This window comes from Mercenaria mercenaria, chromosome 14, assembly GCF_021730395.1.
Source record: "Mercenaria mercenaria strain notata chromosome 14, MADL_Memer_1, whole genome shotgun sequence".
NCBI classification, from domain to species: domain Eukaryota; kingdom Metazoa; phylum Mollusca; class Bivalvia; order Venerida; family Veneridae; genus Mercenaria; species Mercenaria mercenaria.
Window position 1 is genome coordinate 31,031,880 of NC_069374.1, and position 18,195 is coordinate 31,050,074.

At 36.1% G+C, this 18,195-nt stretch overlaps 1 protein-coding gene across 3 annotated transcripts; it reads left to right on the forward strand.

The window, feature by feature from the left end:
• The first annotated feature begins 291 nt into the window (after window positions 1-291).
• Window positions 292-16,883, forward strand: LOC123527160 (deacetylase EF_0837-like). 3 transcript variants are annotated; one of them, XM_045306459.2, is made up of 7 exons: window positions 292-649; window positions 5,453-5,908; window positions 8,302-8,418; window positions 12,908-13,058; window positions 14,976-15,061; window positions 15,308-15,541; window positions 16,483-16,883. In XM_045306459.2, the coding sequence occupies exons 2-7, from the start codon at window positions 5,632-5,634 to the stop codon at window positions 16,869-16,871; spliced, it is 1,254 nt and encodes a 417-aa protein (XP_045162394.1). In that variant the 5' UTR covers window positions 292-649; window positions 5,453-5,631; the 3' UTR covers window positions 16,872-16,883. The 3 variants fall into 3 exon arrangements, with proteins under 3 accessions (XP_045162394.1, XP_045162393.1, XP_053379137.1); XM_045306458.2 differs by having other exon boundaries at window positions 5,474-5,908; XM_053523162.1 differs by lacking the exon at window positions 292-649 and having other exon boundaries at window positions 5,745-5,908; window positions 12,908-13,086.
• Window positions 16,884-18,195: the final 1,312 nt, after the last annotated feature.

The following is an 18,195-nucleotide window of genomic DNA, read 5'->3' on the forward strand; positions in this document are numbered from 1 at the left end:
CTGTAATAATATTAATTTCTTTCTTCATACTGACACTGATATTTTCTCAGAAATCCATTTTCTCTCTAGGCTCATCTCTGAGAGACAGAGGCAAGAGATATTGTAAATTTTTTCAGAAAGTGGTATCAGAGAGGATTGATTTTATGGCCAAGTGCTTTACATTTAATGACTAACGACTGATGCAAGTCTACCCTGAACCGTAACCAATACACTCCATACATCAGTTACAGTAGTTTAAACATATTTGTGCACCTGTCTTAATTAGGGTAAAGTTAAACCTAAACTATTTCGGGCGCCACTTTACGTTTAATTCGCTTGTTCAGGCTGTATCAATTCAGTTTGATGGTGTTTATGAAAAATATTTTGTTCATTAGCAAATGTTTTAATTAAAAATAAACATCTTGCGGGTTTAAATTAAAGAGTAATAGGCATTTTCTAACGTGAAAGAAAGTGTATTTTATAAACACCCTGGAGCGTAACCAATACAGTTAACCTCACGCGTTTAACCTTCAAGTTGATAATTTTCGACAGGATTATTTACTATCCAAACACAATTTGTAAACAATGTCGTTTTATTTGTACTAGTTAATGTTCTGCTTTTAAAATTTAAACATTGAAGTTGGATGGAGATACACGTTTTGAACAGATGGTAATTAGTGTATATTTGAATATGCACGCTGAATGCACCGTTAACACTACGCCCGAATGATTTCAATTTTTCCCTCTTTCCAAGATGGCGGATTTATATATACCGGATAATACGAAATGATGTGATAATTCCAAAATGCTACAAACAGGAGTAAATGTCAAACTTGGTATGGACATTGTTTTGGTCAATATTTTCTTATCACTCATTCTGATTGTTTAAAGTATTATAACTGATTCAACATGGTTTAGAAGCTGTACCATTTGCACTAAACAATTTGAATATGGGACATATTGTTCAGTATGGAGAGCGCCAAACAATGTGTACATTTTGCTTTTGAGAATGAGTTTGGCGATTCAAAGCATTGTCAACCTTATTTAATGGACTTTCGGTAATGAATATTATTTTGTATTATTCAGTTATTATATAAGCAATGATATGAACATGTTCAAAAGTTTTTATTTTAGATCAAATAACCTATATTGACAAATATATAAGCATATGTAGTAGTCGATGGATACTGACCCAAGTGTTCAAAGAAATTTTGAAGATAAAGCCCGAAATGCCTTAAGGATAATAGCCAATATTGTAGTTTGAAATTTTGCATATGCTGTTCTAAAGGTACCGATTGATGTATATTGAAGAAGTATACTCATAAAATGTGGTAACTAATGGTTGTAGCATGTCCAAGTTTATGTTTTATACACATGGTTAGTACCAGATGTTCCTGAAACATTTTATCGAAAGGGTAAATGTCTATATCTTTGTAAAATTCTGTTTTAGAACTCAAGTCCGCTGTCAGAAGGTTCTAAAGCCTGCACCTTTTCTGCTAGATTTTTGTAAAAAATTAAACAAGCCAGAAAAGGTAAATAAATTTAACACCTGAATCTAAATGTGCTGAGATTCCACAGGGGGAGGGGTACACCCATATTTAGAAATTAAGTATGCTAGGGGGCTGTTAGCATTTTAAGAGTGTGAAAATAATGGCCATTTAACAGGTCAGTTTTGCTGGAATATGTTGAATACTGCTGTGAATTCATAGAAGTTGTCACAAACTGACATACGGGCCTCATTGTATCTGTAGTTTAAATACAGGTATTGCATCATCTTTTTGTAAATTCTTAAGTTATTGAGGTAGATGTCAGATTTGTCGCATGAAATACATCTCATGTTTTTCTGTATTTTATAACTTAAATTTCCATGTAAATTGTATTAAATTCGGTTCAGTAATAAGAAAGTTGATATTTATAAACTTCAGTAATTTATGTTTTTATCCCCAAAACCACTATAACGGGCCCTAAATTGTCAATTTCAATCCGCGCCAAAGTAGTTTCCCGGCTATATCGTGATTCCCGTGGAAATACAAGTAGTCAGAGTACACGCATAAGCCGTGAGTCCCATGAAATTTAGTATTTGGCGGGACATTACCCTACAATTAGACTGGACTAGATATGCCTAGCGCACACCACTTTCAACATTAGACGAATTTACGTAAAATTGATATTTCTTGGTAGAAAGTTATGCTCGATCGAGGTAAGAAGTTTATTTGTTAGATTTTTGTATAATTTTTGAATTAGTATTTTCATTTAGTAATTTTTTTTATTCTACAGAATTTTGTAACACGTTTGCTTTTCGACATGTGATTTTGGCTAGTTTCGGTATGTCAGGTTTATTTATTAAATTTTTCAGACATTTGTAAATTATTTCGAAAGAGGAATCTAAAATGTTTCGTTTGTATAAGCTGTAAGATTTGCACTGAAATTTGTGTAACATGATAATTGTAAAGTACTCTTTTTCAAAAACATATGTCAAACATTTCGTTGTTAATTATGAAACCCCTTTACTGCATTGCATTGTAATGTATAAATCTATGTGGCAAGTCTAGTATCATGTATGTAATATGTTTTTGTAATTTGGAATTATTGTGTGCCAGTCTATAGCACATCTAAACAGTGTCCGTTTTGTTGAATGGCACTTGATATTATAGTAATACCAGCTATGGTATAACGTTTGAGTTGCATTGAATTTTGTTAATTTGTAGTTGTAAATAATAGCTGCAGTTTATCATTTCCTTATCTATAATTTTTCATCATAAAGTTTTCATATCTTGCCATACTTTAACTTTAGACTTTTAAGTATTTTTAGAAATAATGGAAGCAATAAGTGACGTATTTTAATCACGTGACGTATGAACTTAGTAGCACATGTATTTTGTATAAGTAGCACGTATCATTTATGGGAGCCTACGGAGGTATGGTGTACCCAAAGGAGCAGTTTTATGCCCTGACTTTTGTTTTGCTATGGTGCTTACCATAAAATTATGTTATATATTTTAGCTTCTTCCACCAGACGACTTTTACCTGGTGATGATGTCACGACCTGGAAGTACAATACCCGCGGTTCACTTGTCTTCACTCACCTGGATGTGATTTTCCCAGCGCAGAGCTTTCGTCCCATGGTTGTGCCGTAAACCGCAAAGACGATGATTTTTGTGATTCACTGAAGTCAGATCAGGGATCCAATCACCTACCATCATAGGGAGGCAAAACGGAATCAACGTATTCACGGTTAAAAGGGACTTGACTTGAAGATATGTTGTTTAGTTTTTGTGCTACTTAAAGTTCAAAGTTAACTGAAACATCTGTGTCAACGAACAGTCAGTGTTAGAACTTTATACTTCATAAAAGAGTTACTGAGCTCAGTTTTTTTTCTTTCTGATTATAAGATTTTTTTCACTTTTCATTTATTCATTGTAAATAATCATTTTCTGAAAATAAATTTGTAAATATTGTAATGGGTGTTGATTTGTTCTGATAGGTATTGTCCCCGGTATGTCACAGAAGTACATCCCCTTAATCCCTTAACTGATAATATTTCGATATTGTACTAAATAATTTAGTACACTTGTTAACTTTTCCATACAAAGTTGTCCCCCTAAGAATGTCTACCAAAATTTAATCTGCAATACAAGACTCACATGCATTTCTATACTAAAATATAAAGAGTTAGTCCGTGTGTATAGGATAAGATCTACCTTTATTAACTTAATATTTGTCCAATATCGCCTTCCCTCTTCTTCTGCAAGTTCAATACATTACGTTGGTGTTATGAATTGTAACTGAGATCATATTTTTTGCTTTGTTCCTTGGACTATAATAACCATGATATTTTGACTGCTGTTCAAAATCTGCGGTATGTGTTATGGTGTTGAAAATCCTGGGCATTTTTGAAGACAGTATTATACGTTTGTAGATCTTGGTAGGTTGAAGATAACCTCCAGCCAAACTCCAAAAGCCATTCTAAAGGAGCCAAAGATCTGTATAGGTTGGCTGCCGGGTACACCCTCCCCTCCCACCAGCACTGAAACAAGTGCCAATATATGGCCATATCTTTTCGGCATTCTTTATCAGGTCTTTATCCAAAGTCGTCATTCGGACTATCTCTGTAATTGTAAGAATTACATTCATGGAAAGAGAGTGTTAAAATTTCTTTCTGATAATATATGAGGCAAAAACTCTTAATCTGCGATGGGTTTCATTTGCTCTACTTATTAGGTTGCTGTCGGAGGAACGCTCGACTATACAACAGCCTTGCCAACTGAATGAATACAAAAGTCGAAAAAGGGGCATAATTTATTAAAAATGGGAAAAAGGGTTATGGAACCTTCACAGTGCTTATCAGCTTATGACTGATACTCATAACTAAGTGTGTGAAGTTTCAATCCTTTCCCATTAGTGGATACTGAAATACCAGCTTACATATAAAAACTTAAAACCAAAAGCTGCTAAGTTGAAAAAGGGGCATAATTTTGAAAAAAAAATGCAAAATAGAGTTATGGGACCTACACAGTACATGCCAAATCATGACAGTGAACAAGTGTGTGAAGTTTCATTCCATTCATATTAGTGAGAACCGAGATACCAGCTTACATACAAAACCTTAACTAAGAATTTCTAAGTCGAAAATGAGACATAATTTTGTAGAAAAAAAAGCAAAATAGAGTTATGGTGGAACCTGTGCAATATAGGTCAGTTTATCACAGTGATTAAGTGTGTGAAGTTTCAATCCATTTCCACAAGTGGTTACTGAGATACCAGCTTACATACAAAACCTTAACCAAATCGGGACGCCGACGCCGACGCAGGTGTGAGTCCAATAGCTCTACTATTCTTTGAATAGTCGAGCTAAAAATCGTTAACAAGTTCATATCATCATGTTGTTACAAACTCATTCACCAAAACATGTCCACACACACAAAACTGGTCAATGTGTAATGTTATGTAAATGAAAGAAGTCAATGACGGCTATTATCCACTTTCAAAGACAACACATCTAGGGCATTATCCATGTTCATTTTCGGCTATTATCCATTTTTCACACAAGGATCAATATAAATGGTTTTGACATAAAATCGGCAAACGTAAACAACTTACTCTAAACTATGTCAGATAGGGAAATGGTAGAGTTGTATATACAGTGAATTACAATCATAAAAAAAACAATTCTAAATATTTTTTATGAATTTTCAAACTAAACTTACATGGATTTTGTAAACTATTTAACATATTGTGTATTGTATTTACAAAAATAAAGTAAAATAGTTTGAGTTCCATGGAAACAAATCACCATTCGTTCTTTCTGCAACATCAGTTGGCTAAAATCTCTTATCAAGCCACATCAACTTACCGAAAAACCTGACATTTTCAGAAGCGTTCATCTGTCATTTTGTAGCATTTTGGAATTATCACAGCATTTCGTATTATCCGGATAACAAGGGTGATAGACTATATAGTAAAATGTACCCAGTGACCTGGTCTATTCTCCTAGCCTTGACTACTTACGACTATAAATATAATCTTCGTATCATTTTCGAAACTAATTGAAAGTGTAAAGAGGCGATTCTCATAGAGACACGTATAAAGATAACGAAGGTATGCGTCCTGACATTATCTACTAACAACTGATTAAGTAAAACCAAATTAGCCATGGATACGTTAATAAGGAATGGACGGGTCATCGATCCTCAAAATGATATTGATGATATACTTGATGTAGCTATAAAAGATGGTAAAATATTTGCTGTCGGAAGGAACCTTCAGTTAAATTCTAAATCAACATACGATGCATCGGGTCTAATTGTGACGCCGGGATTAATTGATGCTCACGTACACTGTTACCAGTACGCTACACCGCTTGGAATTAATCCGGATGATGCATGTTTAGCACGTGGTGTGACAACTGTCATTGATGCTGGGAGTTCAGGTAGGAAATTATGATAATGTTATGAAATGATTTATATTGCATGGCATACAAAATGTGTCAGTGCGACGTTAAACCCAACAAAAATATTATTAAATGAAGCACCAGTCCATTGTTAAGTACTTAAATGCACACTAGCACTTACTTGCTGAACTGCAAATTTCAGTTTGAAATATTATAGCCAGATATCCACATAATGTTTAATGCACAGAAAGCTAACATATTTCAACAGGGGATGGTACCTGGATTATTTTTAAACTGTACACAAGATATGGGCAGCATAGATACGAACCAAGCAGACATGCTGCAAGTGTGTAATAGGTGAGGAAGGGGGTCTTAATCTCACGGCGGATCGGGTTTAAAATTGCAACTGGAGCAGCCCCGGAGTACAACCCTTTTTCTTATAGAATCCTATGTAACTTTATCCTGAAACCTGTGTGCTTCAATAGCTCGATCGCTTGGACACGAAACTTGGCCCGTACTAGTATTCAATGTTCTAAGATTTGCTCTATAAAATACAGTCCAGGACACAATAGCTTAAATCAACAGTAAAGTAGATATATATAGTTATGTTTCAACATATTTGCGTCATTCAAACACTGTGCCATTCTATGATATATTTATTGTACAACTGCCATGACCCGTGCAGGCATATTGTGTATCGCCAAATGGACCTAACAATGTGTCTGTTAGCATTTTTATTCTTACCTAATCACAGCTGCTACTAATGTGAACAAATCGCATATTCGAACCGTGTGCGAACCGGTATGTTTAAATAATCTATATGTAGTAAATGTTCATATTTTCAAAATAATTAATGTGAAATACAGATCTAGTATACCTTTGAGATATGGTCTGTAGTTTGTATCCACTCGTATCTTTGTATGTTCGAAACTCCGCACGAGGTATAAGAGTAAGCAGTCAAACTAGTAGTACTGGCTTTGTGAACAGTTCATGGCTTTATCCAGGTACCAGTTCATGACTAAATCTTCCTCCTGACATTAAACATTGCTAAAAGCCGGATAGGTCTTTTGAGACACAAACACGAACTTGTAAAATATTGCAAGTTTGCTTTAATTGGTCATCCTATACTAAACTTTTGAACGTTTCAGGGTTTACCTGCATAGTTTCCAAGGTGTTTAGTTAGACACTTGCTTTAGTCATTGTTCGAATGCTTCTACTTAAGTTTACCAATTGAGCATTTTAGTTCTAGCGAGACATATCTATGAGAAATTTTTCTATAGAAATCAATGGATGTCCAATATAAACATGTGTAATCAAGGTCAAATGAGATGTGTGAAAACCTTTACAAGTTCAGTTAAAAATAAATGATATTTGCAATAATTGATATACTATCAACACCAGTTGGTATGTCCGTACACATTTTTCGAGGTTTGTTCTCTTTTGGGCTTTTGTTTACAAGAAAATTGAATACACTAATGAAAATTGATGATCATGAGAACTTCAAAATGCAAATATGATACTGTCAGTAAACCAGCTTTCGTCTGCCCAATGTGTTCCCTTATCCATTCATTTTCCCCTTGCTGTCAGTTTATGTACTTGTGCGTGCGTGCATGTGTGCGTGGGTATGTGTGCGTGTTTCTATTTGAGGCAGGTCTATTTCGTGATCTGTGGCTCTGGTGGTGCTAGCTGTGTTCTATGCTTCCAGGATATCTACATTTACCTTTTATGTTTTCCTATAATCACGATTATTAAAAAGCAAAAATCAGCGTAATGTTTCAAAAATGAATTTTATAATCTCATAAAGATCATATTGTCCAAAAGAACAAATTTTAATAGCCACCTACTCTCCTTAGGCTTTACATTTTATTGCATTTTTAGCATTTTCAGTATTTTCATTTTCACGATGTCAAATTCAGATTGTACGCACAGGCGTATAGGCGTATACCCAGATATGTCCCTGTTTCAAGTATATAAGATATTGTCATTATCCAAAGCAATACCTTTTTTTTAACCAGTTAACCAATTGATACAAGTTAATCTTCACAATTTTGTTTAACGACATACCAACATAATTAAAGTCATATAGCGACTTTTCTAGCTTTTGATGTTGAAGGAAGATTCCAGGTGCCGACAAAGAGTTGTATCAGGAACGGGCGAGCACTTCGGTAGAAACAAAAATCATCCCCGGTAAGCCAGTGGAACGGCTTCCTCACATGCAGAATTCTTAATCCAAAGCGAGGTTTCGAACCCAAAAAGTCACTAATAATAAGATCCAATAGCAACATCCGACAAATCTCACGAGAATGCCGTAACTCGGCGTACGAGCAGTGTCTGGAAGCCACACCTAGCCGGTTCTCTGAAGAGAAACGGCATACGCCACTGGTAGTTATCAATACATCTTTTCATTAAGTAATTTTTTTATTTAATTACAGGTGCTTCAACATTTCTTGGTCTTCGAAAGTTTATCGTTGACAAGTCAAAGACACGTGTTCGTTGTTTGCTACACATCGCCCTCCACGGACTGGCAGCGGCCGGCTGTTCTGGCGGAGGTATGAGCTATGTTTGTATTTTCTATGTTTTCAAGTGTTCTTGCTGACACAGCGTTGTAACTAGATTATCTATGTCACTGCGTTCAAAGAATTCGCGTCTACTTTTACGTTTGGTGACAGTAAATTATCATATCAAACTCTTTTTGAACAAAATGTGTATTAAACTATATGTTATGTTAGAGAAGCCTGCAAACTAACTGTCAAAGAAATCAACCGGATAGTGCGCTTAGTATCATAACTCATAGCGTGTATTCGAATGTCTTGGATTGCTGATAGATGAAACCCAATTTCGCTAATAGATAATGAGCCCCACTACGAGAAAACCAATATAGTGTGTTTGCGACCAGCATGGATCCAGACCAGCCTGCGCGGATTTTCTATTAATTCCAATAGGCTTCGAAAGCGAACATCATGGATACTGACCAGACTGCGCGGATGCGCAGGCAGGTCTGGATCCATGCTGGTCGCAAACGCACTATGTTGGTTTTCTCATGGCGTGGCTCATATATAGATTTGTATATAGATATGTTTGTTTTAATTCTTATTAGTTATAGTTTACTAACGAATTAGCTTGGTGTTGCTATTATCCGTTAAAGCCGGTGCTAGGGGGCATTGCACATTTCAATAGTCTCACTAACAGACTCGGTCAAATCGTGTCGGCTATTGCTTTGATTGGCTGCATTCTTGCATTCTTTGCTTATAAATAATCTTCTTACAGATTCCATTTGCTTTAGTAACACAAGCAGAATTTTGATGCTACATTGAGCCGTATATGTCACAGAACGAATATATAATACGAATGAAAGATTCGACCGAATATATATGTCTTTAATTTGTATAAATGTTTGATCAATTGCCGACCAAGGGGTTCGGAAAGTTACAGACTGTGTTCGTGCGACCGTCGGGTGGCGGTCATGTTAACACTAACAAGAAATTGGGAAATGGTCGTTTATCCGATATTTTTTATACGTTAAAAATTGAGTAGGGCCGGTTGGCAAGAGTTCTTGAAGAAATCGTGAAAAGATCATGTAGCAATCGACTCTTGATCGTTTAGAAATTGCCTTGATCGGAAAAAAAGATCGAAAAACGATACTCGATTGCTGTATGAAATCGCCAACCGATCAATGCCATCTTTTGTCCAGATTAGTTCTAACTACCACTACCGCCACTACCACCACCACTACTATTACTACCACTACTATCAAAACTACTGCCACTACCACCACCACAACTACTACCACCATCACCACCATTACTACTACAAACATCACCACTACCACTACCATTAACACCACCACTACCACTACCACTAACACCACCACAACCACTACCACCATCACCACCATTACTACTACTAACATCACTACTACCACTAACACCACCACTACTACTAACACCACCATTACCACTACAACTACCACCACCACAACTACTACCACCATCACCACCATTACTACCACTAACACCACCACTACCACTAACACCACCACTACCACAACCACTACTACTACTACCACCACCACTATCACTTCTAACACTACCACTACCACTTCTACCACTACCACTACCACTACTACCAGTACCACCACCACCCGCCCGCCTGTTCAGCTCAGTAGGGAGAGCGTTGGTCTACGGATCGCGGGATCGCGAGTTCGATCCCCGGGCGGGACGTATGTTCTTCGTGTCGATTTGATAAAAGACATCGTGTTTGAAATCATTCGTCCTCCACCTCTGATAATTCATGTGGGGAAGTTGGCAGTTACTTGCGGAGAACAGGTTTGTACTGGTACAGAATCTAGGAACACTGGTTAGGTTAACTGCCCGCCGTTACATGACTGCAAAACTGTTGAAAAAACGGCGTTAAACCCAAAACAATCAAACAAAACCATCACCACTACCACTACCACCACTGCTACTACCACTACTACCACTTCTACTTCTACCATCACCACTACAACCACTACTACCACTATCACCACTTCTGCTACTACTACCACCACAACTACCACTACCACCACTACCATTTTATTTTTCTTTCCTATGAGACAACATGTGTTCATTCGGCGCACGTATATATGAAACTCAAATACCGGTAATCCCCTGTGTATACATTTTTTTTTCGGAATAACATCGAGTATAAAACATCACTATACATTTTTATCGGTATGGGTGTCCGGGGACATCCAATAGCAATTCATGCTCCGCCATGTAGGCGTAGCCGGCTGTAATTTGCCGCAATGCAATGAAGGGAGTATCTATAAAAAGTCCCAGTTACACGTGCGACCATAACAGTACATTTATTTCAAAGCGATCAGCTTTCAAAAACACAGAGGAAGCTTGATATATTTGCATGACCGGCTCCTATCGGGGTCCGGGGATGGGTGGGTTCCGACCCCCTTCCTGGAATGAGTTTAACTAAAGCATTATTTGTAGTCCTTGAATGAGTTCATCGTGTTGGTAATAATCATCGAGCATGGCCGATCTCGCAAAGTTCGGCATTCTGATGATGGCCTTAGCTGAGGTCGAAACCGTCAAATATTAAGTGAATTTTTGTGTTGTGTTTAGATGAAAAATATGATTCTCAAATTGCATTATTTGTAGTTTCATGCATTTTTATATCACAACGAATGTCACATACACGTTTCGGTGTGTACTGTCAAAAATGACCAGACGAATATGTCACAAAAGACAAATGCCAAATTTACGGTCGAATATATCGCACACGTGTTACATATTCGATCTTTGACATATATACGGCTCAACAATGCTATGCTGGCTTGAATAAAAGACAGTCTAAATCCTATTCTCCTGTAACTGTTTAAGAAAGCGCATTTAACTGGTATGCCCAATACAAAATCAGTGTCTGCACCGAAAACCGAAGTTTTGAGTAACAAAGACTGGTTATTTAGGTTTTTCAGCAGCCTGTTTTTGATCATCAACATTTTTCTTCTGACAAGCATAGGGGATGCACCAGTTCTCTATAAAATGCGTCTAAGGTCAAAATTAGTAGAACGCTGAACAAATTACGTATACTTCATTGCACCAAGATATCATCTCAACAACTTAATATCACACGTTTAAACTACTGTTTAAACTACTAACTAGGTGAAAAAGACGTTAAACCCGAACACACACACACACACTAACTAGGTATCTGCATTATTCATCACGTGTAGCATGGGTCTATTACTATTATTCAGTGTAAATTTTATTCACAAACATGAAACATTTCTATTATAAACCTTGTTTGTTTTGATGCAAGTACTCTAGCGCAGATGAAAACATGCTAGAACAAAGTCATGTAGAATAGACACAATTTAGTTAAAGGTCACCTGCAAATAAAAGCCATTTTAGCTCTCTTAAAGGAAACCTTTTCAGTCAGTTTTGTTTGTAAAGTAAAAAAATGTCTCGACTGAGTGTTGCTTTTTTCATCACTGTGTAACTATGCAGAATGACTTTCCTGTAATTTGCTGTCTGTGAAAAACTTATATATACGTTGCAATGATACACGTGTAAGAGGTTTATACGTCGTGTAATATGAAATAAGGCAGTGCCTCAATTCGAAATCGATCCGACTTCCCATATTTGTACTGATGTGCAAGACGTTTCGATTCGGACAAGATATGTGGATGCTTATAAGGCACAATGAAAAAGCGTATTCTTCCAAAAAATCCGAAGTCAGACGCTCTGTGGAATTACAAATTTTTCAATTGAATAGTAGATATCTCATTCGGTATATCGCATGTTAGCATAGAGGGATCGATCCCACTTCGCGACGAAAATTGGTAGAATCTATTCCCAAATTAAATATTCTTTTATTTTACTAAACGGCTGACTCTTCAAAAGCGTCAGCGAATCTATAATGCTATTAGGGTAATTTACTTTCTGTTTATTAGGAAACAGAATCATATTTGCGAAGGGGTACATATGTATTTTATAAAAAAAAAAAAAATAGAATGGATATATGCACATAGTAGACATCTATTTTAGCTTTCCTACGAAAACATACTTACCAAAGAATAAATTTATATATATTTCAAAAAAAGTTTGCATCTTCATTTTCAAACATACATTTATATCAAATGTTAAGAGATAATAACTACATTATTTTTATAACCTGCTTTGTGTTAAACGGATGAAACAAAATTGAAGCCACTAATTGAAACTGTTCTTTCTTATTTATTATTGTATTGTATGGATACCCGACCTTTTTTTCCTTCTAATGCTTTTCTGACCAATCAGCAACTAGGTTACAAACGTTGTTCGATTTATTAAGATCTAAAGTTTACCTCACAATTTGCAGTAAAGTCGAAGTAGGACTGGTTTACAAGCCGCGGAATATCACACAACAAGGCTTGTCTTAATACAACTTCGTCAAAACATAACTTATCAATTTAGCTGATGAGAATGTAAATACTGACCGTACTGTACAGCTGAAAAGTCAATAATTGTGCAATCATTCATGTGTTAATATAAATATTATTTTCAGCACTTGGTGGAGAATCAGACACGTTGGCGATCTTGGATGAGGAGGAATGTGTTAAGTGTATTCAAGCCAACCGTGATGTTATTGTCGGTGTCAAGGTCAGACTATCAGCGAGCGTGTGTGACAATGGTCGTCTGGAAGCTGAAGCATTCAGGTGCGCAAATGTATCATTTTAGTTGCAGGTATAGTTCAAAAGTAAAAAGAATTAAAAATTACTTTCAGCTACTTCTTAAGAATGAAGTATGAATATTTTAAAGCACAATCAACCTTTACACTGCTGGTTGCAAGTGATTCTGCCTTTGCGACCAGTGCAGACCAAGGTCCTTGCAGGTTGATCATGGGCTAATGTTTTATTGCTGAAATATTTACCTTTTTAGATTGAAACGCATTTGTGCAGATTTATGTATCCGATAACATGGCATCTTACGTTTTTAGTTATTCATTTAATTAAATACCCAAACGCCGTGTGTCAAGTTCATTTTTACATTATAGGGTTTGAATATTATTAAATACAGAATTTAGACCACAGACATTGTCGATTACCAGGTATTTTCAAACTATTACCAAAATATTTAATGATGCAACATAATCTATTTAATTATATAGTTTTCACTTTTCGTTTTTTCCGACCAGTAAATTTAACAGTGTGTTTTTTACTTTTTTATGACCTTTCGGCAAAGGTTGTACACATATTTTTGGACATTGATTGTATTGAACAATAGGTAGACCCCGTGTATGATAATAATAAGCAGACGCTCCCCTCAATCTCTTTATAGGAAGTCTTTATTTACAGGTAAATGACCCTTGTTGAACAGGTCATTTTTGATGTAAACAACAAGTGAAATAATTTGACATTAAACTGTCCCCAATTTAAATGATTTAATTAATAACTCTTACACGCTGTGATCATTTTCAATTATTGAGATATTTATATTTGACCATATTGGAGCATTCTGGGGGAATATTGATCTTATTTCGGACCTTTATAGTTGCTTGAAATAAAAGTTGACGTAGGTTGTATTCCAAATATACGTACTTCAACAGTGGCTAAAGCAAGGGAGAAAATATGATTTTATTATCTGTGTTATACCAACATTGATAAACTTCCTTTGACATACAGAAGAGTAACGACTGTCTTTTATGTTACTCATCTCCATGAAACATTATCTTTACAGCATCTACATATAACATTTTGATCTAACTTATCATTCCGTCGGCTGCACAAAACAGATTTTTCTTTCATTTTCTTACGCAAGTGACATTTTCGACACACATGCATTTGCCCAGATATAACTGAAGAGTTTATCAAGCGGATAAATACTACTACTTGGACTTATTGAAAAACATTAACATTTGCGTCATTATATTTAACGGATATTGTGCTTGCTTTTTATTTTCTGTTTGACAGTTTCTGTGATACGAAGGCTCTAATAACTCTGGTCTTTACTATAAAGTCTTGTTTATTTTGTCCTGGTAATTGTTTTTTGTTGTTTTTTTTATTAGTTTTGTGCTAACCAATTATTTCAACTTTGGACCCTACGCCGCTTTTCATGAAAACTCACTCCTGTTCGCCATCATATGAACAAATCTTCAGGTGTCTTTATATTCCTTTTATTGTCCTTTTAACATGTTGCGTTCTGCTCATCCCGGAGCTAGAGGGGGTGGACGGTTGCATGCATTTCCACTACCGTATACAGGTCCAATCAAACTGAGCCTGCAGCGTCTCCTTTTTTTTTGTCGTGATGGGCGGTCTGTGTGTTTTACACTTTTTTCTATTGCATAATATATACTTACCACGAACCTTCCGAAATTAATGAACAAACAGCATTATAGACGTAACAGCCCTCGAAACTGCTGTGACTAGTTGCTCAAAACTTTATAAACTCGATAGCAGGTTTTGAAAATATGCTTAAAACAAACCATACTTCCGTCTTGAAGAGAGACACTCCTCATTTATTTGTGAAAACGAATTCCGAATTTAGCCAATGAAAATCGCAGCGAACGGATAAAATGTTGATCAAGTCGGTCCTGATGTTAGTAATTGTGAAACATATTTTTTTTATTTTGTTAGACGAGCATTGTCGGCGGCAAAACGTTGTGCAGTACCCTTAATGGTTCACCACGTAGAGTCAACGATACCCACACAGACTGACAGAGGTATATTCTAATTTTACAGAACCAATATCTTTATATAACTTCAATGTGATCACCTTAGTCAATCACTTATGGAAACAAAGTTAGAATTTTTTACGTGTACCCTGAACCTTACAACTATGAATTCTCTTTTCTTTCTTCCTAATTTATTCACAAATTAAAAAAAAAAAAAAAAAAAAAAAAAAAAAACGACATCATATTAATGACAGATTCACATCAATTGTCAAAAAAGTTCTTCTATTATTGCAGCATCACCGTCTAGTCTTGGCTGTCCAAAGGACCTTCAAGCTGGTGATATATACACGCATACATACAACGGATGGAGATGTTCTATCGTGGATCCGGAAACTAAAGAAATTCACAGTGACGTCATCGAAGCTAAGGCACGTGGTGTGCTGTTTGACAGTGGACATGGTGCCGGTGCATTCAACTGGACGGTGGCGGAAATAGCTGCCAAACAAAATTTCTGGCCAAACTTAATGGGTAACCTTTTATGACAGAAGTAAAAGTAATAATGTATCTTACATCATAGTCCAAAGAAATCATCACAAGTGTATGTCTAAAATAGTCTCAAAGGACAAAACTTTGTAATATTAAAAGCCTACATCAGTGAATGGATCGGTGACTGCGTATAAAATAAATATTTGGCAAATGAAAACAAACGCAAATACAAAGAGGGACAACAATTCTATTTACATACGATTGTATCAGCATACGGCCTAAACATTATTCAGGGGCCAATATTGATTTTATTATTAAGACAAAAGCTTTATTAACCTTTGGGCAACTGCCGTAAGTGATTATGCTTTTGCGGCCAGTGCATTATCAAATTTTTAATGGTCTGCACTGTTCGCTTTTCAGTTAGTAATTTTTCACTGAACAACTCTTCCAATAAAAAATGGTATTGCCTTAATTAGATATTGGATCAGTCCATTATAATAATAGCAGGGTAAGAGTAAATAAGCTTTTCTTAACTTATGATAGAGGATATGAAGTGAATTATTTATGAGCCGCACCACGAGGAAACCAACATAGTGACTTTGCGACCAGCAGGGATCCAGAGCAGCCAGCGCATCTGCGCAGTCTGGTCAGGATCCATGCTGTTCGCTAACAGTTTCTCTCATTGCAATAGGCTTTGAAAACGAACAGCACGGATCCTGACCAGACTGCGTGGATGCAAACGCACTATGTTGGTTTTCTCGTCGCGCGGCTCTTATCATCAAGAACCTCTAGGCGACCGATTTTTCATTTCATAACACCTGTCTGATTTTTTCCCCTTTTTCAGTGCAGCTATATATAGATCAGCCTTTCAAACACATGTTGTACAATTTGCACTGTTTTCATCAATAAGAACATACATATCATTGGTTGAAAAAGTAGAGAAAATATATTCCAACAATGGCACTTGTTTTATTTTTCTGTAGGAAGTGACTTGCACACCGAAAATCAGGAGGGACCTGCTTACGACATCCCAACGGTAATGACCAAATTTCTTCACCTTGGAATGCCTCTTAATGAAATCGTCAGAAGTGTGACGTCATCACCTGCTCGTGCATATAGCTTAAATTCGATTGGATCTTTGTCGGAGGGGATGGACGCAGATGTTTCTGTTTTAAGAATCGATGAATGTGACGTGAATCTTGAGGACACTGTTGGTCAAAAGAGAAACGTAAAGAAAAGAATACTTCCGGTTGCAGTATGGCGGGATGGTAAAGAACATCAAGTTGTACTACCAACGATCTGGCCAAACACGAATGCAATAAAACGAGGTCTTATGATTAATAAGCACCAGATTGTAAAAGATAAGGAGTAAACAGCGCTCGACTATTTTATGTACATGTATTTTATTTAGACAGTTGGTCCCTTTAAACCAGGCTATGTACGCAGAAATAGTATTGTAGAATCTACATGTAATAAGTATGTAATGTATTTAAAGAAATAAATCAAAATCGGAATGAACAAGGTATTAATCTGCATCTGTTTGATCTAAGTTTCCAAGGCAATGGGAACCGCAGATTGTCTCCCTTTTTACTTCCTATTTTGCATTATTTTCATCATTAACAATATATATGTATATGCTCAATATAGAATCGCGATCAGTAGGCTAATCGACATCTCATAGGTTGAAATACTACTTAATTAAATGAAATTCCTTTTCCCTGAGAAATAGAAACGGATTTCAAATTGTAATTCTGTCCTTTTGTTGATATAGGTTTAATAGAAGGGATACATTTTTACAAATCCACCGAAACCTCCCTACATTGTTTACGATTTCAGTTGCAAGAGCTGCAGTAGATTCTAACTGACTTTGACAATCATACACTTTTTTACTGGTGCCTCCTTAGTCCTGGGCAGTCGCGTTGGTGTCGATTGATGAAAGAGGGTCGCCAAGCATTACGATCTTGGTAGACAATGTGGGAGATACTTTTATTGTATATAAATATTGCAAAGAGAAAAGTTACACTAATGTCTCAACTTGTCTTACAGATGCGACGTGGTTATAATGGTGTTTACGGTGATTGTAATGTACTTGTACAGCGTTTACACGAAACTAAGTTTTCAATAATAAGCTGTAGATTCTAATTATTGTTGAATTGCTGAATTTGTATTTAGTAAACGTACCTTTCTTACCACTGAATATAATATATCAGCTGACTCCATATGAATATTTAGAGATTATTTCGAAAGCTGGAATTTGCCTGTTTTTCAGATTAATCAGAGTCTTACAGGCTAATCTTAACCTGCATCACGATACTAAGTTTGTAATCAGAAAATATATACTGGTTAGCGACCACCAAATCCGGACGACCACCAAACTGGACGTTCTCGTAAACGCTTTATTTCTGTTGTTTACTTTGATCATCTGTTGTCGATCAAATGGACGCTTGATTTTCAACAACACAGTGAAACAACAATAGTTAAGTATTTGACAAGAAATGCTACCTTTCATTTCATCTTCTCTCATACAGCATGTTTACATGGGGGGGGGGAGTCGGAAGTGACACGTTGCGCATGCGCAATTATTCTGTGAGGCCCTTAAATTAAATCTATAGGTTTACATGTAATTTCAGTAAGCAGACGATATGTTTAGTAAACACATAAAGCGGAGAAATAAAGCTTTTAGAAATTAGTGCAGG